This window comes from Vombatus ursinus, unplaced genomic scaffold (genome assembly GCF_900497805.2).
Source record: "Vombatus ursinus unplaced genomic scaffold, bare-nosed wombat genome assembly UNPS02012122.1, whole genome shotgun sequence".
NCBI classification, from domain to species: domain Eukaryota; kingdom Metazoa; phylum Chordata; class Mammalia; order Diprotodontia; family Vombatidae; genus Vombatus; species Vombatus ursinus.
The window spans coordinates 944,061-964,677 of record NW_020951900.1 but is presented as its reverse complement, the minus strand read 5'-3'; the positions used below and the strand labels follow the sequence as shown (position 1 = coordinate 964,677).

At 46.6% G+C, this 20,617-nt stretch overlaps 1 protein-coding gene across 7 annotated transcripts in view; it reads left to right on the top strand.

Annotated features, from left to right (window-relative positions):
• Nucleotides 1–520: 520 nt before the first annotated feature.
• The window catches only part of CUX2 (cut like homeobox 2), a 377,819-nt gene continuing 357,722 nt past the window's right edge, over nt 521–20,617 (top strand). For 6 of the 7 annotated variants that reach the window (XM_027857397.1, XM_027857393.1, XM_027857391.1 and 3 more), the window contains exon 1: nt 704–913. In XM_027857397.1, coding sequence (XP_027713198.1) covers nt 812–913 — 102 coding nt within the window. In that variant the 5' untranslated portion in view covers nt 704–811. Of the gene's footprint in view, nt 555–703; nt 914–20,617 lie in introns of those variants that run through there. The other variant, XM_027857392.1, reaches the window with a different exon arrangement.

The window sequence follows — 20,617 nt, the reverse complement described above, 5'->3', positions numbered from 1 at the left end:
GCTCAGAGTTCCTCCCCTCCCCCAGTTTGGGAGATGGTCCCCCTTCCGGCCCCAGAGCCGCTCCCCTCCACCTCCCTCCAGGCCGGCTGCCCCCCTCCCCCCTCCGGATTTGCAGCCTTTATTGATCCGCACGCTACGTTACGTCAGTATTGATAAGTTTGCAAAAAGCCAAAGTCAAGTGCGATCCCGAGGCACCCTGCCCCCGGACTTGGGGGAAATGCCTGGAGCGCTCCTTCGGCCCCGGAAAAAGCTCTAGAGGGCCAGAGAGTAGGGCATCGGGCGGCGCTGGCGCCTTCTCCGCTTCCCCCCCACCTCCTTGTGTCCGTCTCCCCCCCCCATCCCCCTAGCCTAGCCCAGCCCCGCCGGCGGCTCCCAGACTCCCCGCCTCCGCCCGCGCCCTCCGCTCCGGGGGGTCGGAGGGGGCCAGCCGCCGGTTGCTGCTGCTGCTGCCGCTGCTGCCCAGCGCTCTCGGTTCCTCGGATCGGCGGCAGCAGGGTTGAGGAGGAGGAGGAGGAGGAAAAAGAGGAGGAGGAGGAGGAGAAAGAAGGGAGGGGGTGAGGAGCTGGTGCCGGGCTGGGGAGCGGGAGACACACACACACACACACACACACACACACACACACACACACACGCAGAGGAGGGAGGGTGGGAGACCACGCGGGGGCGGGGGAGAGCGCAAGAGGAGAAGAGCAGAGGAGGGAGGGGGGGCCGCCCGCGGCAGCCCCCAGGCTGGGGGAGTCCAGCCCAGATATTGAGTCTAGCCACTGAGAGAGCCAAACTCTTGTGTGTGTGTGTGCGTGTGTGTGCGTGTATGTGTGTATGTGTGTGTGTCTCTTCAATAGCCCCCAAGATGGCCGCCAATGTGGGATCGATGTTTCAATATTGGAAGCAGTTTGATCTACGACGGCTCCAGGTTAGTGGGGAAGCGCCGGCGGCGCGGCGTTGGGGGAGCCTCGGGACGCTCCCAGGGTGCCCCAGAGATGCCCCCGGGAGGGAGGGCGCCCGCTGGGCGCGGGGGTCGCGGCGGGGCCGGCCCGGAGAGGGGGGGACTCGGCCGCCGGCCGGCTCCCCATTGATAGGTATCAGAAATTGATTCAGGCGCTGCTCTTTGTTCGGTTCAATCATCGATTAGCGGCCGCGACCATGGAGCAGCGCTAGAGAGCTCCCCAAGCCTCGGCGGCGGCGGCGGCGGCGGCCGTGGTGGCGGAGGTGGCTGGCCCGGGGAGAGGAGCGGAGCCGAGAAGGCGCCGGAGGGGGTGGGGGGGTCCCCGGCTCGGGCGTGCTGCGCACCCCCAGCTCATCTCTCGGAGCTACCGCCCCGCTTGCCCGGCTCCCTTGCCTCACTTTCCCCGGCTCCCAACTTCTGGGAGACTGGAGAGGAGGAGGGGGGCGGCGGGGGGAGCGCACTGCGTGCCTCCCGGCTCCCGGCACTGGCGGGGAGACCTGGCACGGGAGGGGGAGCTAGGGAGAGAGGGAGGGGAAGGAGACAGAGAGAGGGAAAGGAGGAGGAGGAGGAGGAGGGAGACAGGCAGGGGGAGGAGAGGAGGAGGCTCCGCGCCCCGCCACCAGCAGCACCTCCACCGCCTTCACCACCGCCACCAGCGCCCGCCCGGCTGCGTAGGACCCGCCACCGCCGCCACTGCCGCCGCCTGCCAGACATCCGGGGCGGGCGACCCTGACCGCTGGGACTCTGTCGCCTCCTCTGACTTCTCCTTCTCTGTCCAATTCTTTTGGGGGTTTGTCATTTCTTCTTCCTTTTTTAATCTCCCCTCCCTATCCTTCCCCTCTCCTCCATTCCTGGTCGCTGAATCCCAAGCATCCTCCCTCGTCCGGAGCCTAGATTATAACAAAAACAGAAAACACAAACAAAATTGTGAGGGAAGGGGGCTCCGGGGCGCGGAAGTTTGCATTCCCACCTCTGAGAACTCTTAATAGACTGGGATAATTGCAAAGCAGGTGAATGCAGCCTAAACTACTGTTAACTTTTAAATGGCTGAGTTGTATGTATTCTTCTCTCCCTCTCTCCCCCTCTCCCTCCTTAGAGCGAAGCCCTTCCAGATCGAAGGGGAGTATCTGATCTAAGAAAAAACCTCTTAATCTCTCTCTCTCTCTCTCTCTCTCTCTCTCTCCTATTTCTTTCATCTCTCTTCCATCCCCCCCCCACCTCCCTTCTCTCGATCATCTTGGGTCCGCCCTGTTGGCGCCCAGGGGAAATGACAGGGGGAGATGGGATGGGGGTGATGGGGGGTCAATGTTGCGACTCGGTTAAGAGGGAGGGAAGGAGGAATTAAGTTGCCATCATTTCTGGAGTGCTTGGAACGCGCCCCTGCCTCTCGTTCTGACTGCTGCAGCGGCGGATTCCCCCATAAATGTTTAAATGTTTGAAGTAGCGATCACAGCGGGAGAAGTTGGGGGCAAATGGTGCGGATAACAGACCGATTATGGTATCCTGACTTGTTTGCCGTGACATTAGCTTAAGATAAAAGATAATCAGTTTGGAGATAAAAGAGACCAACCTATTTTTTTTTGGCCTATGTGCAAATCTTAAGTTTCTTCCAGCCGGAGCCTGTGGTTCCCTCCTCCCTTGCCCTGCCCTGCCCTTGCCTCCTTCCTAGTCTTCCTCCCTTCCAGGCTGCGGTCACCCCTCGTTCCCACTCCCCCCTACCCCCAGCCACTCACATCTTAAAAAGAAAAAATAAAATAAAGCTAGCTCGCCGTCTGCTAATAACCTGGAATATGAAAGTCACTTTCAGGTTCCCTTACCCAGGAGTTTTGCACGGGGGGGGGGGGGGATGGGAGGGGGGGGGGCTGGATACAGCAGTCTTTCAGTTTTCCTTTATAAATGCAGAAAGAAGGGGGGAAGAGAGAGAGAGAGAGAGAGAGAGAGAGAGAGAGAGAGAGAGAGAGAAGAAAAAAACAGCGTTTTCAAAGAGTGGGGTGAGGGAGCGTGTTGGGCTGGCTACCCTGTGTTGGGGGATGAAGGCCAATTGTAATTGTATTCCCTGCTAATGTTTGTAAATTAGAGCTGGGTACTCGGAGGGCACCAGCTCTTTATTTATGATTGATGTTCTGTAACATGGGGAATGACAAGAGCGTGGCAAGCAGATAGGGGAGAAAGCCTGAAGAACAAGGAAATCATCGCTGGGGCTGGCAAGAGCCCCCTTTGCGGTCCCATTGTTATTCAGGTCTTGAGAATTTAGCGTAGAGATTTACAGCCCTGCCACTTGGTTCCATTCATCCCTGAATGTCAGTTAACAAAATTTTCATTAGGCAACTAATATTCAATCTTGCAAATGGTGCACGGGGTGAGACTGGCTCTGGATGAGGGGGGGAGAAGAGTAGGTAGGTCGAGGGGGGTTGGAGCCCTGAGACGGTGCACATCTCTTCTCTGAGGCAGGAGAGACCTGCCTGGTTTTTCTTCTCCTCTTTAGGTCACAGAGATCTAGTGTTCAGCTGGAGTGCCATCGGTCTGTGAAATTAACCATAAGCCCTTTGTTCAAATGTATAAGAGGACATTTGACCTGGGGGGGGGGGCAGTGTTTACATTCAGACCATCTGATGGGAGTGAGAAATAAGGGAAAAATGAAAAGAGGCGAATGAACAAGATGTATGTAGCTGCCATATAGTAAAACAATAGCTTTGTGAATGTGACCAGTAATGAACAGACTTGAGTCCAACATGGAAACTAGTGGGAAAGGGAGAGTGGACTCATTTACATGGATATTGAGTGACTTTATTATTAAGTAGGATATTCCAGGGTTCCAGAGGCTGCTGCCTGCTTCCTATGGGAGCACTCGAAAATACAATGGAACAGTGACTCAATAATAAAGCAACAGCCCCAGCATTTAAAAAGTATTGGGGCTTTTAAGCAGATTACAGACCGCATTTGCAATGCTCCACCCTGGAAAGTATATACAGGTATCACAAATGGGTAGCTACGGCCAATGGTTATTTACAGCAGTTTTGTTCCAGACAGATTACAGAACTGAATGCTTTTTTTTTTTTTTTCCTAGGGATCATCCATTCTCTGGCACATAATACTGATGACATTTATGCAATACTGTCCCTCTCTGTTTTTTTTTTTTATTGTTGCCAGGAGAGGAAATAGGGGCAATAGTAGGAGGTGGGTAGAGAACCATTAGTTTTGGATGAAATGGAAAACTTTTGTCCACTAGCCGTTAAGCATCTGGGAGGACGAAGGGAAGGAAGTGGAGGAGACAGGTCCCAGGTTGACTTTGAGCCCGACTGTGCCTCTCTCTGTATAGCCTTAATTGTCAGTGTTCTGGCTGAGTGGCTTGCTACGTCTGGGTGCTGAGCTGGAAAGTGAACAACCCAGCAGAAGGGGCTGTCGCTGGGCCAGGACATGCTGCCGGCACCGCCCCTGGATCCTGGCAAGGAAGGTGACCTTGTACCAGCTTGGCCTACTGCCCTCCATTAAAAAAAGAAAGGAAAAAGAAAGAAAAGGGAAACTGTTCACTTTACAATTCCCTCGAAGGCTACATCTGTACACAGCAGGGCTGTTTACCTGCGGATGGGAGGACAGGCAGAGTGGACAGCAGTGATGAATTGTGGACATATGTAAAGCATGTTAGCTGAAGGGATCCAACACTGTGGAATGCTTTGATCAGAGAGACAGACCCCTGGCTGCCCGGTCTCCCCCCACCTTCCCTTTTTTTTTCTTTCCTTACTGCTAGCAGTTGAGGAGATGAGAACAGATAAAATTCTCTCCGAGATAATGCTGGGGCATATTTCATTTGGTTATGAGATTGCTTTATGGTGTACATTACTAATGCAGTATTTTTTTACAGCTTTCCTGTGTATCATAGCCATAACAGGATTCTTCATACCTTTATGATTTTTTTTGCTTTAATTTGCAGCCTTTAAAAAATTTTTTTTTTATTACATTCAGAGTATGGGCCTCTTTACTGCTGGGCCCTAGGTGTTTTCTTCACATGAGGTTCTGGGGAAAGCTCAGTGCCAGTCAGAGGTTTTCCATCCGAATACAGATCCTAGCTCTGATCTATACCTGATTGGGTTGGTTTTAAATTCCAGCGTCTCTCCTTGTCAGGGAACAGAAATGATCATGGTTGCAGCTTGAGTGTGTTTATCAAGGCAGAGTTGGCTCAGCAACAGAGATGCTTATAGGAAGTGGGGCAGAAAACCAGACTGGATGGAGTTTGGGGCAAAAACTTCAGTAGAAGAATAAGGTGTCTCCTGTCTTTGAGTGCTGGTTGATGTGGCTGGTGCCAGAGTTTGGCAAAGCACCTGCCAGGGATTGTGCTTCACGCAATGTTTTCTACTGTTCAAAGTTTAGGGAAAGAATGCGGATGTGATTAAAATATTATAACCTTATGATATTCTGAAGTGCATAAATTTTACATATCAGCTAGAGAGAATTTAGACATCCATTACATGATATGACAGGTTGACTTATCTAAATGTGCTATCATTTAACAATGTGTCAAAATTCTTCTTTCTATAGATGACAGCGGTAAATAAGCTATCAGTTTTGTTGGATGAAGCTTAACTTTGCAAACTTGGCTTAATGGAGTGTTCTTGCTGGGGGGTGGGAGGGTGAGTGCGGTATTGGTAGGCAGGAAAGCCTGCCATGACTTTCCCCTTGAGATACAGGCTGTCTTTTAAGGTTGATTCTTTAGAGAGGCTTGACCAGTGTCCCATATGAGTCCTCGGCCTATGGCAGAGAAAAGAGGAAGGAGGGTGGGAAATGTTCCTGGCATTTTCTGCCCCTTCCCTAGCCTTCCCGACACCCCTGTCATCTGTAAAGAGAACAATGAACATTCAAATGAACCAGACTCCATCTGTAGCCAGCCCCAGTGGGCTACTGCATCCTGCCATTCTCTGGGAATCTCTATGATTCCCTAGGACAGAAGGCCATGGCAGGAAGGCGGTGTATGTTGGTGGGGAGGTGGGATGAAGATCAGGGTGGGGCGGGTAGGAGGCACTACCAGCAGAATTGGAGACGTGTTGAATCTTATTTAAATAACTGCTCTGTGATGAGGTGGAGGGGAACTCTTACATCATCTTGCTTCCATTTTGCCATTTAGTGATGGGGACATGAAAAGGGCCAAGGGGGGGCCATGGCAGAGAAGGCTCCTGCTTCTCAAAGATTTACTCTCCTTTTGATTGCTGGGAACACTTAGAGTTGCTAAAAGAAATAATAAATAATGACCTCTTATCCCTCACAGTTTTAGCTGTTGGTTATTTTAGATTGACGCTGTGCTGTTAAATAGATCAGGGAACAGCTTTCTGGAGGATTTTTTTCCCTTTTCTTTCTTTCTTTTTTTTTTAACCTTCTGTTAAAAAGATCCAGAGTGTGGATTGGTGTCTCAGTACTTCAGAAATATTCCACTTGCTGTCTGTGGTGGTAACCTTTCTTCCATCAGATGGAATTGCAAACAAACCCTGGGCTGGTTCTAAATTTGTCTCGAGGAGATGGCAGACGTAGCTGCCCGAAAGCTGTTGTTTTCACACTATTGGCTTTTGAATTTTTTTTTAAGCATAGTTCATGTGAGTTCATGTGGGGCCAACCCAGTTGCCCACCTAAGAGGCTGCCTCAGGCAGAAAGGTGAAAGGAGGGCTGCAAGAATCCTTGTGCTAGCTTTGCCTTGGCCTCTGAATTCTCTGAATCTGATTTCCTGGCGGTTTCCCCTTCATGAGTTCAGCTGTGATGGTGCCAAGGAAATGAGGGGCAGTATGGTCCAATGCAAAGAATCCAGGGTTGTAAGTGGAACACCTGTGTTCTTGTTATACCTTCTGCCACCAGCAAAGCAGTGTGACTTCAGTCTCTCTCTGTAATCACTCTGTCTCCCTCCAACACTCTTTCTCTCTCTTTCCCAACCATCTCTCTCATGCCATCTCTCTCTTTCTCTTTCCTTCTCTCCCTCCATATCTCTGTGTGTGTGTATGTGTGTGTATCTCTCCTCTCTCTCCTTCTCTCTCCGCCTCCTCCCCCAGTTTGGTAGCCACAGAGGGGACACACCCTGGGATGGGAAGTCACTTGCCCAAAGTCTGAACTGGAACATGGAACCTTTGCCTTCTACTCAGATGCTCTTTTTCATATGTTGTAAGGTGGTGCAGTGGATAGACTGCTGGGCCTGGAGTCTGGAAGACTCATCTTCCTGAGTTCAAATCCAACTTCAGATACTTTCTAGCTGTATGACCCTGGGCAAGTCACTTCACCCTGTTTGTCTCAGTTTCCTCATCTGTAAAATGAGCTGGAGAAGGAAATGGCAAACCACTCCAGTGTCTCTGCCAAGAAAATCCCACAGTGGGGTCACAGAGAGTCACACACAACTGAAAACGACTGAACAATAGCTACAATAGAAGGATTACTGTACTTGGAGTCAGGAGAGCTCCGAATTCTGACTATCTGCCTTTCACACATAACTAGCGGTGTGACCGTGGGCAAGTCACCTCCCTTCTTTGTACCTCAGCTTGCTCCTCTGTAAAATGAGGTTAAGAGTTACACTGCCCACCCTGTAGGGTTGGTAGAAAGGAGAACATGATGTAAGCCGCAATGTGCTAAGGAAATGTAAAATGTTATTTTAGAGCTGGAAGGGCCCTCAAAGGCCATTGAGTTCAACACCCTCATTTTACAGGCCCACGGAAATAACATGAGCCACCCAAGGTAACGCAGATAGTGGTGGGATTTGAACCCAGGACCTCTCATCCCAGAGCCAGTGTGTGCTTGTTGCATTCTATTCCATTCCAGATGTCTAACTAGGGTATGTATCTCAGTCCTACTCCCTCGTGGGGTTGTTGTCAAAGATGTGAAACACAAGTGTTTTAAGGAGTTGTAAGTTATAAAGCGACAGCATTTTTGGAGAGATCAGATAATTATTAGTTTACAGTTATATGGCATTTCCCATCCATTGTCTTATTTGAAATTCACAAGAAGCAGATGAGGTGAGTGCTTGCAGCATGGCAAAGGAGGAAACTGAGGCTCAGAGAGCATAAGCACATTTCCCATCATCACACAGCTTTGTTTGAGGTGGAATTTGAACTCGGGCTTTTTTGCCTAGCCGCTCTTGTCTACTCTACTACGTTGTGTCTCAAGGATTACAACGGTCCTAGGCACTTTGGGGAAGGATACCTTGGTTTCTTATCACAAGCTGACTAAAGTCAGGACATTCAATCAGTCAATCAATCATTCAATCAGTGAATCAGCAAGCATTTGCTTACAATGTGCCAGATATTGTGCCAAGTGCTGGAGAGATGAAGAAAGGCAAGAAGCTCACATTTCTAATGAGGGAACCAACATGCTAATGACTCTGCATATAAGATATCTACAGAGCAGATAGAAGATCTCTAAAAGGGAAAACAATTAGGAGGTGGGGGTACCAGGAAAGGCCTCTGGCAGAGGGTCAGACTTGAGCTGAGCCTTGAAGGAAGCTGCCAAAGAAACCGAGAGGCTGAGGTTGGGGGTGCAAAGCCTTGCAGGCCTGGGGGGTAACTGGTGCAAAGATACACACACGGAAGGCTGAGTGATGTGTTCCAGGAAAGGCAGGGAGGCCAGCAGGGCTGGACGTCCAGGGTGTGGAAGGGGGTCCTGTTTTAAAAGGCTGGAAAAACAGAACTGGGGCTCTGTTGTGAAGAGCTTTCCATGCCAACCTTAAGAGGTTAAATGTATTCTTGAAGGTAATGGGAAGCTGCTGGAGTTTATTGAGCAGGTGAGTGACATGGTCAGACCCAGGGTATCCAAAAATCACTTTATTAAGCATGTGGAGAATGGATTGGAGTAGGGAGAGACTTGAGACAGGGAAATAAATTAGGAGGCCATTACGATAGTCCTGGTGAGAGGTGATGGGGGCTCTGAGCTAAGGTGGTGCCTCTTTGTTCTTTATTCACCTAACATTCCATTTGTTAAGCACCTTCTGTGTGCATAGTGTTGTGCTTGGTGTGAAGGCCACAGATAGAGATAGAACACAGGCCCCAAAGTCAAAGGGGGAGAGGGGAACTCAAGGAGTTTACAGCCCCGTACTGGAGAAATCAACCTGTTAAACCACCAGCATTTGTTAATTGGCTATTACGCACCAAGCAGGTGCTTGGTGTTGGGACAAAAAGAAAACAAACAAATAGGCCCTGATCTCAGGGAAATAGCTGTCTGTCTACCCATCCATCCATCTATCCATCCATCTGCCTGTCTGTCTGTCTATCTACCTATCTATCTGTCTATCTATTCATCCATTCATCTACCTATTTATTTATCTACCCATCCATCCATCTACCCATCTGTTTATCTGTCTGTCTGTCTATCTGTCCATCCGTCTGTCTACCCATCCATCTATCCATCTCTATCTCTATCTGTTTCTATCTATCCACCTCTCTCTCTCTCTCTCCATCTCCATCTCTTCCTCTTTCCATCCTTTTGTCTGTTGTATAAATGTATGTTTGTATCTGTCTACATACACATATATACACATATGTCATCCATACAAATCTACATATAATGTGTCTCTTTACATAAAGATACATATGTATAGAATACATATTTACAAATGTGTGTGTATATACACACATTCAATTTAATTCAACAAGTATTTACTGACCACCTACTATGTGCCAGGCCAGGTACTAGGTAAGACAAATACAAAGACAAAACTGAGACAGCTCCTGCCCTGAAGGAGCTTACGTTCTCTGGGGGAAATGACATACACACAGATAAGTCTGTACAAACAGTACACAAAATAAATCCAAGTTAATTTCTGGGGAGGACAAAGGGTCAGGAGTAGCTGAGAGGGTATCCACTCACAGATTTTGAGCTTCTGGGCCCTAGATGTTGTCTGTTACAGCTTCCTCATTTTAGGGGATCAAGAAGAACTTCCTGGAAGAGGTGCAGAGTCTATGCTGCTCCTTGAAGAAAGACACAGATGCTCAGAGTGGGAGCTTTCTGGTTGGCTGTATTGGGGCAATATGAACACCGCCTTGGGGACCTTTCCATTTCCTTCCTTGTCTTTCTTCTCCCTTCCTTTTTCTTCAGTGTCCATGATGAAGAAATAGGACCCATCAGATAAACAGTAGACTTGGCTTTTCTAAGAAGCTGCTGGACACTCTGGACAAATGCAGCCTCAGTGATCCCTGGGCAGTCTTTTTGAGTTCAGATTCTGAGTCTGCCCATTGTCTTGCCATGAGACTTTGGGCAAGTCACTTAACCACAATGGGCTTCAATTTTCTTCTCTGTCAAGTGAGAGGGTTGAACTGGATGGCCTCAAGGACCCCTTCTAGCTCTCAATCCATTGGGGTATGTAGAAAACAGTAGCCCAAAGCAGTGGAGAAAGAACTGACTTGGGAAGGAAGAAGACTTGGGATCATATGCCCCTCTTTGATACACACTAGCTGTGGGAGATGGCTTCTGACCCATACTGGCTGGGTGATTAGGTTGCTTGCCTTCTCATGATACCAGGCAACTGGCCATGGTTCTGAAGTTACCAGGCTGGTGCTGATCAGCATTGACAAGGGGAGTTTTTTGTGGGAGTTCCCTATATCAAGGCAGGAAAAGTCAGCATGTGTAGCAGTTGATAAGAGTGCTAGGTTTGGAGTCAAGGAAACCTAGGTTCAAATCCCGTCCCTCATGTTTACAAACCATGTTTGGTATATGCTTTGAGCAGTGACCTTGAACTTATCTACTAAGTTTTAGATGGTCCATTATCTGCCCTCATAGAGGGAGGTCACCACACAGGATAATTCCTGACACAATCTTATGTCATTAGACAAAAGAGTATAGACCTGTTATTCTGCCCTCTGTCAGAAAAGGAATGACTTTGACCCTTCCCAAATAATGGCAAAAACCAGTTTCTTTACTTGTCTGTGTCTGACACCCATGTCCCACCTGAAAAGTGGCTGTATTTCAGAGAGGTGGAAATTGACTTGTTCTCACTGTGTGTCATAGGATAATAATCATAGCTATATGATCTGGAAAAATTACTTAAGCTCCCCTTGCTTCAGTTTTTTTATCTGTAAAATGGAGATTTTTACAGATTGGTATTTTTATAACACTTTAAGGTTTGAAAAGCACTTTACAGATATGATCTTATTTCATTCTCACAACAATCCTGAGGGGTAGATGCTATTATTATCCTCATTTTATAGATAAGGAAACTGAAGCACAGAGAGAGAAGTGACTCGCCCAGGCTCATATAGCTAGCAAGTATCTAGGGCCACCTTTGAACTCAAGTCTTCCTGACTCTAGGTTCAATGCTCTAACCACTTAGCCACCAGAGGCCTCTGCTGCCTGTCCTAAGGTACAGATTCATGTACTGAGAGCTGGAAAATGACCTAAGTTCAGGAATTTTTAGTTTTATTGTGTGTCATGGACTCCTTTGTAAGTCTGGTGAAGCCCATGGACTCCTTAGAAGAAAGTTTCTAAGTGCATAATATAAGTACATAGAATTACAAAAGAAAGCCTATTCTATTGAAATATAAATATCAAAATGTATATTTTAAAAAAACAAGTTCTTATCCAAGCATTCTTATCTGGGGTCTGGGAACTTGTCTGACCTGAGGAAACTGACCTGATAGGTGAAGAGAAACTAGGCTAAGAAGTGAGTAAGAGAGTTGAAGTTGGAAAGACCAGAGTTCAAATCCAGCCTCAGACACCATGTGACCCTAAACAAGTCACTTAACCTCTCTGTGCCTCAGTTTCCTCATCTGTCAAATGGGATTAATAATAGCACCTACCTCACAGGTTTGTGTTGAGGGTAAAATAATATTTGTAAAGTGATTTGCAAACCTTAAAACACTATATTCGTTTCTTATCCAAGTTCATAGGTGGTTCAGTGGAAAGCGTACTGGATTTGAAGGCATTAGGGCCAGGGTTTGAATCTTGTCCTTGCTACTTGTGTGACTTTGAGCAAGTCATTTTATTTCTCTGGGTCTCAGTTTCTCCATGTGTGAAAATGGATTTGGGCTAGATGACCTCTGAGGTCCCTTCCATCTCTGTAGCTATGATGCCATGAAGTCAGTGGAGATTGGACTTGGGATTTTATTGACATAGGGAACTCTCAGGTGAGGAAATTGCCTCCACCAGTGCAGGTCAGGGTCTTCTCCGCAACTTGGTCTTTGAGTTGTGTCCTGGACCCCTCTCGTAGTTTGGCGAAGCCTATAGACAGACTTCTTTTCAAGTTACATTGTTAAATACATAAAATACAAAGAAAACCAATATGTTGAAATGCAGTTATCAAAATATTAAGAAAACCTCAGGGACTCCAAGCTAAGAACCTGTGTCTCGGCCAGTTGCCTCGAGCACTGATAAATTATGTGAATAACCCAGGAGACACAGAGCTAGAACTTAAATCCAGGTCCTCTGGGCTGCAAGGCTGGCTGTCTGTCTGCTATATCAAGCACCCTCCCATAAATGCGAGTAGTAAGTGGTGGGGTCAGGATTTGAACCCAGGTCCTCCTATCCCAAATCTAGTCTGTATAATATACTGCCTCAAGTCTGTGTGGTTATGTAAAATAAAATGCTTGGAAGTGCAGTGAACACTGTATACAGACATGAGTTTAACACTAAAGATGTCTCAAAGTCTCTCAGTTCCTCTCAAATTGCTTAAATTTTTTTTTAATTGAAAAAAGTGGTTAATTATGTATGACCTTAAGCTTGTGGTTATACAGAAAACATAAAAGAGGTTATTGGTTGACCTTTCCAGGGCCTGTCTTTTCTTTCTCTCCTTGCCCCCAGACCTCTCCCAATACATTAGGTAAGCCCCAAATGAAGGAAAAATTTTGATATTAGCATTAGTCATTTAAAGGAAAAAAAATCAATCTGAAGGAATCTCTGGACCTGAACTGGCTACCCACACGAGATGCTTGAAGTGGAGCGGTACTTAAGACTTTGCAAACAAAGTCGGTGTCTCTTAGACCCAGGCTGTTGGGTAATGGCGCCTTGGGAGCCATTATGGTCTATTGACTTTCGGAGGCGGGATGGAGTGTGGGTGCCGTTGACATGGAAGACCACAAAAGTGGCCCATGAGCTCTTATGGTCAGTCAGGTCAGCACTCCTCAAAGCACTGACAGGCTGAGCCTTTGGGGACCGGAACAGTGCCCCAGGACCCATCATGGTCTGTGGCTGCGGAAGCTTCTTCCCTGAACTCCTTTTTCCCTTCACCTCAGGCACTGGGATGACCCTCATCCACCCTCTCATCGATCTTCTTGACCATAACAGCTTCAAGAGCTGACGGGCCAGAGTGTCTGTGAAAAATCAGATGCTGGGGCTCTGGGTGGATGTAACTTGAGAACGTTACCAGATGGCTGGTTCTGATATAGGTGATGTTTGAAGGACGCAGCTGTGCCTTTTGGATCCGTCACTGCGTCAACCTCGAACTCCTAGCGTGATCCCACTCAAGGGTTCGGTTTCCCCATTAAGTCAATGGGAATCATCATCCTGGTGGGAGCAGGGGATGATGATGAGAGGATAGCATGGAGGCTGGAAAGAGTATAGTATCTTCAGTCAGGGTATCTTGGTTCAAATGTTAGCCCTCCTATTGTTTTTAAAGCTTCTTAAAACAAGGTCAGTTTTTTGGTGATTGTTTATGGCACTTGAATGAAGTGATATTCCTCTCTGAGCCTCAGTTTGTTCATTTGCAAAATGGATTGAGGATTGCACCCATGTCGTGGCCCTAAGTTGGTTTTCTTCAGAAGAAAGGAATGTTATGGTTACTTTTGGGGTTATGGAATACTGAAGCTTGGGTTTTGGCTTGTTTTCTGGATCCAATTTCCTTCTCTACTTGGGAGTTTCCTCAGCAGAGAATTCTCTATGTCAATAAAACCCCAGGTCCAATCTCTATGGCGATCCTGTCCTGTTATTCTAATTTGTCTTCATATGACTCCTTTTCTCTCTGGCCCTGCAAGGTAAAATGAGAGACATTTTGACCTCCAGGCTCCATTGGATTAAATTCAATGAGCACTTTGATGTGCCAGTTACTGGGGGTTGGGAAGATTGGGGGAGGGAGTACAAAGAAAAAAAAAACTGGAACCTTGACTGCCCTTAGGGAGTTTACATTTGACTATGGAAAACTACATGTGTCCAAATAAGTGAATAAAAAAGAAATGAATAAAAACTGTATGTGTACAGAGAAGACAATTTTAAAAAGTAGTTTCAGGGTTGAGGGCGGGAGATACCAGTGCCCCAGAGTCAGGAAAGGGTCCTTGTGGCATTTGAGGTCAGCTTTGAAGAATTCACAGAAGTGAGACAGGAGAGGATGCCAAGCACGAGAGACCATGTGAATAAAGACTTGGAAGCAGGGGAAACTATCCATTGATGGGAAGCAGAGAGGAAACTATCCGTTGGTTTGATGAGAATGTAGAGAGTATGAGCTAGGGGAGCTAGGTGGTACCATAGTGCACAAAGAACACCAGGCCTGGAGTTAGGAAAACTTGAGTTTGAATACGGCCTCAGATACTAGCTGTGTGACTCTGGGCAAGTCACATCACCCTGCCTGCCTCAGTTTCCTCAACTGTGAAATGGGGGTAATAATAGAATAGCGCTTACCTCTGGTTGTTGTGTGAATCAAATGGGATATTTGTAAAGCACTTATCACAGTGCCTGGCACATAGTTAGTGCTTTATAAATGCTTATTCCCTCTGTCTCCTGCTACAGAGTCTTTAACAGGACCTTGTTATTCCATAGACAATAGGGACCCATTGAAGCTTTGTGAGCGGGAAAATGACATGGTCAGATCTGTGCTTTTGTGAAGGAAGAGATTCAGTTTTCCCTAGGCAGACAATTCTTTCTTTGCTACTATCATCGAGTGGGGTAGGGGCTTACAGATACCTTCCAAGCACTCCTTCCTTATCTATACCTGTTGAATTTCTTTTCTTCCACCAAGAGTGGACTTAGACATCTCCAAAAGTCTCATGATGGAAAATGCTATCCACATCCAGAGAAAGAACTATGGAGTTTAAATGCAGATCAAAGCATACTATTTGCTCTTTTTTTCCTTCTGTTTTGTTTTGTTTCCTCTTTCTTGTGGTTCTTCTTATTGGTTCGAATTCTTCCTTACAACATGACTAATGTGAAAAGATAAAAAAAAGGAGTAAGCTTAGGTGCCACCTCCACGAAGCCTTCCCTGATTGCCCGTAGCAGAAAACATTCTCTTGTCATCTCAAAATTTCTGAGAGCACTTTGTCTGGACCTCTCCTTCCCTAGGGAGGAGATATTGTATTATTAAAGAGATTTGAGCAAAATCAAAGGAACCAAGGGATGACCAAATCAGATTGCATCTGCAGCAGGCCATATCCAAGGAGTGGGAAGTGCATTTCACCATTTGTTATTCTAGGCCAAAATCACTCATTACAAAATTCACTCCTTGGGATTGGATGCTTGGCAATGTTATCTCTAGGACATTTCCATTAAAACACAAGACAAGCAAACAAAACCCCCTAAATCTGAATCCTCATTGTTCTGCAGTGTTAGTCTTCCCTGATTTTGCATTAGGGTAGGAAATCTTAAATTATCTTAGCCATTGTTCAAGAATCACATCAGATGCTAGCTCCTCCATAAAAACCATCTGCGATTTCTTCTCTTGCCTCTCTCACAGTCCTAGGAGCATGGGATTGGTGACCCTTCTTAGGACATAGTTCTCCATGTGACAGAGTCATTAAAGTATGTATCTTATCATTCTTATTTGACCATAAGTTCCTTGAAGGCAGTGACTCTGATTGCCCTTTCCCTGCTTGGTGTCTTTACTGTCTCTTGCTTTGAGTCTCAAACTCAAGGGCCCAATAAATATCTGTTGAGAGAAGGAATGACTGATCCCAAAGGACATTAGTTCTGTCCCCAACTCTATGACCACCAATACCACCAGAGGGTATGGGATGGGCTGAAGGAGAATCCGACTGGTAGCTGCATTTGAAAAACTTTCCCATTTTCCTAATGAGGAGATGGTAAGACACAGACCAAAATAATGTTTCTATACTTTTATGTATCTGTACTGTTCTTGGAATACAGTAGATGCTTAATAAATGTTTATTGACTGACTGATCTGTAGCAGAGTAGATCGAGCACTGGTCTTGGAGTCAGGCAGACCTGTTTCAAATCCTGCCTCAGACCCTTACTAACCAAATGACCATGAGCAAGCCACACAGAACAGGACTTCAATTTCTTCCTCTGTCAATAGTGAGGGAATTGGCACAATTCTAGAGTGCTCATGATGAAACAACCCACCTCCAGATAGAGGTGATGGACTCAGCATGGATTCACCCCCCCACACACACTTGGATATGGCTAATGTGGACATTTGTTTTGCTTAAGTAACATGTTTGTAACAGATTTGATTTTTCTTGATTTCTCAATGGCGGGTAAAGGGGCAGATGATGAGAGAGAGAGAATACAATCCTGAAAATTATAATTTTTGTAAAGAAAAGGTTGGTTAAATGGTTTTTAAAGCCCTCGTAAGCTCTGAACCTAGGATCCTTTGGTCAGTGCCTCCGACGATGCAGACCCCAGGCCACCCGTGCCCCCTTCGCCCACTCTACTCTTCCTCCTATCCTCTCATAAACTGTTACTGGAGGATCTGCTCAAGGTTCTGAAAGCCACCTTCTGGGTCATTTCACCACATTTCATGGGTATATCCATGCAGCATTCAGCCTGGCTAGCGATTGTCTTTGCCTCTTCCTCCATGTCTGGCTCATCTCCCTTTCTGAATATGTATTTCTTTTTGTTTTTTGTTTTTTTTATTTTTCATTTTAGGCAGTTGGAGTTCAGTGACTTGCCCAGGGTCACACAGCTAGTAAGTGTCAAGTGTTTGGTCTGAGGTCGAATTTGAACTCAGGTCCTCCTGGCTTCAGGGCCGGTGCTCTATCCACTGTGCCACCTAGCTGCCCCTATATCTTTCTTGGATGGAGACTTTATACCATTTTACAAGTAGCTTTTGTCAGTATGTCAGGGATCTATGATTTTGCCCATGTGGGTAATAGGTAGTTTAAAAAAAGGGCCCACACAGTGTGCTGGAGGGAGCAATATTTGTATGGAGGGATGGTCGGGGAAGCCTTGACAAAAAAAAAGTAAGACTTGACTTGGACCTTGAGGATGAGTTGGATTTTGCTAGTGAGTCAGAGAAGAGTTCATAAAATGCTTGCCAGGCATCATTTCATCGGGAAAAGATCTGAGGGTCTTTGGGGACTGCGTGAGTCAGCTGTGCAAGATGGCAGCCAAGAATGCCAATGTCATCGGAGGCCATACGAAGAGAGGTCTAGTGCAGATCCAGGAAGGTGGTGGTTCTGTTGCACTTTGCCTTGGTCAAGTCTCTTCTGAGGGATTGTGTTCAGTTCTTCACGACTATTTTAAGAGTGGCATTGATAATCTGGAGACCGCGCAGTGCAAAATGGGAAAGATCATGCCACAGGACAATCAGCTGAAGAAACTGAGAGTGTGTAGCCTAGAGAAGGGAATATTAAGGGAAGGACGTGTTAATTCCCTACTTTTTTGAAGAGCTGTCATATGTAAGGGGGGTGAGCTTTGTTCAGCTTGGCCCCACGAGGTTGAACTTGGAGCCACAGACGAAAATTTCAAAGAGGCAGATTTAGGTTTGAGGTCAGGAACAACTGGAGCTGTCCAAAAATAGGATGGATTGCTTCAGGAGGTAGTGAGTCTCCTGTTGCTCCAGGTCTCCAGGCAGAGACTGAAATAATGGAAATTCTTGTTTAGCTATAGTGTTTAACTGGACAGCCTCTGAGGTCCCCTCTTCACCCCGATATTCTGCCTTAAAACAACCCTGTGATGTAGGTAGGGCAAGTATTTTTATCTCCATTTTACAGATGAGAAAACTGAGGCACAGAGTCAGAAGTAGTAAACAGCAGAGTCATGACTTGATCCCAGGTCTTCTTGACTCCAAGTACAGCTCTACCAGCTGATGCCGTTCTTCTGGGAAAAGATCTCGAGACACCCCACCAGTGGGTCAGCCTGGGGAGCCTCTCCTGGCTTCCCAATTTCCCTTCTTTTTTTCTTGGTGCCAGGTCTTTTAGTGATACTAAAACATGGTTGGATAATTGAATCCATTCTGGCTGAGGAAGCTGGAAGGGCTGTTGAAAATTAGAATTTATCTTTAGCTCAGGGACTTTTACTTTGGAAACTGGTGACCCCAATTCTAGCCCTAAGAGTGACTCCTTTCCTAATTAATAAATCCATTAATTAATTGCATGCACATGGGGTCCATTAGAGATGTTTTCGGTGGCCTCCTGTCACCAAATGCTGGCCTCAACCAGCAGGAAACTGCTCTGGAAAATGTCACCTCAAGACAAACAGGAAGGAACTCTTGTGCCCCTCCCCCCTACATCCCCTCAGATTCATTCAACCTCCACTGGGGATAATGACAGAGATGCCTTCCAGGCCCTATTTACATTTCTTCCATCACTATTTAGAAATACATTTTGGACCAGAGATTCAATTCAATTGCCTAAATATTTATTAAGCAGTTACTGAGTACCAGATCCTGGGTTAGAGGTCTTCCAGCCAAGGCTGTCAGGAAATAAGCATTTATTAAGCACCTACTGTGAGCCAGGCACTCTGCTAAGTGCTGGGGATAGCCCCTGCCTTCAAGGAGCTCCCAGTCTAGTGGGGGAAGACAACATGCAATGAGGAAAACAATTATGGACAAACAAGATAGAGTTAGGATAAATTGGAGATAATCAATGGAGGGAAGGCATTAATCAGCATGAAGGGGGGGGCTAGAGAGGATTCTACAGAAGGTAGGATTTTAGGTGGGACTCAAAGGAAGCCAGGAAAAGGAGATGAGGAAGGAGAGATTTCTAAGCACGGGGGACACAGCTAGGGAAAATTCCTGGAGATGGGAAATGGAGTGTTTTGTGGGGTGAATAGAAAGGGGGCCATGTGACTGGATTACAGATTATATGGGGTCTAGGAGATGTAAAGGGGAAGAATAGAAAGATAGGAGGGGGGCAGATTTTACAGGGTTTTAAAAGCCAAATAGAGTTTTATATTTGGGTGCTGCCAGTAATAGGGAGCCATTGCAGGTTAGTGAATGGGGGGGTGGGATCACTCAGTCAGACTTGTACCTATAGGGAGAGAACTTTGACAATGTATGGAGAATGGGTGGGAGTATAGGGAGATTGGAGGCAGAGAGACCCCCCACTGGCTATTGTAAGAGTCCAGATGTGAGATGATGAGGGTCTGCACCAGAGGGGTAACAGCATCAGATGAGAGAAGGGGGTATATTCGAGGGGTTATGAAGGTAGAATTAATGAGACTAGCAACAGATTGGATATGGGAGGAGAAAAGAAAAAAGGCATCCAGGATGACATATTAGTTGAATAAGGCATAAGGTGCTGACCATGGTACTCACGACTCTTCAGTCTTTTTTCTATTTAGTCTTAAATTTTGTTTTTCTCCAGCCAAACTACTCATCTTTGTCTCCTATGCTTGTCTTCAACTTTCCTGTCTTTGTGCCTTTTTTCGTCTCTTACCCAGCATGTGAACATACTAGCCTCTCATCGCTAATAATACTGTGGTCTGTCTGGTCAGAGCCATCATGGGTGTGTATTCTGACTGGTTCTGGGTGCCTTGTTATAGGAAAGGCATTGATGAGATGGACAGTGTTACCCAGATGCCACTGGCACTGACTCTCACAGATGAGGGCAGGTTTGTGGCTCTCAGAGAATGTAAGGGCTTGGAGGGGCCTTAGAACAGGGAATGTCAGAACTGGGAGGGGCCTTAGAACAGGCAATGTCATGGCTAGGAGGGGCCTTAGAACAGAGGATGTCAGGGCTGGGAGGGGCCTTAGAACAGGAAATGTCAGAGCTGGGAGGAGTCTTCCAGATCCCCTGTTCTGGCTTCTGATCTTTATGCAGAAGAAGACTGCTGTTTCCTGAGGGATTTTCTTACATAGTTTGATAGCAGGCAGGGTCACCCAGAGAGCTTGTAAGAGAGCCCAGATTAAAACCCAGGTCTTTGGGTCGTGAGTCTCTTTCCCCCAGGCCTTTTTCTACACGTGGTCCTGCCTCTATTTAGAAACTTTGGTGAATCCTTGGTCCTGTGAGTGTGTTGGGATGGGGGAAAGGGCTCTCTCTCTGCTGGTGCTGGTAAGATCCCTGCCCTGCTGGTCATCCCATGTGATTCCCCCTAGCTCCGCTTTGGGTCCCCCTAGAGAATATTCATAATGGAATTCTATCTGTGCTATGCCTTCATATGTATTATCTTCCTGAATGCTGAAATGGAATGGGGTAAGCCTTTACTAGGTGCCTAGTGTGTGCCAGGGACTGTGTTAAGTGCTTTACAAATATCTCATTTGATCCTCATACCAACTCTGTGAGGTGGGTGCCATTATGATTCCCATTTTACAGATGAGGAAACTGAGGTAGGCTTTGGGCAAGTGACTTGTGTAGAGTCATACAGCCACTAAGTGTCTGAGGCTGGATTTGAACTCAGGTCTTCTGACTCCAGGTCCACTGTCACATAGTCTCTAGATGACCTCTGAGATCCCTTCCACTCAGAAATCCAGGATCCCATAATCTAAAACAACCTGTACCTGCACAAGCATCCCCTTAATTTCCTTATCTGCAAAATTGAGATGTTGGTCACGGTGCCTTCTGAAGCCCTGCCCAGTTCTAGATCTGTGATGCTAAGTTTCAACTCTCTTCTGTGGGC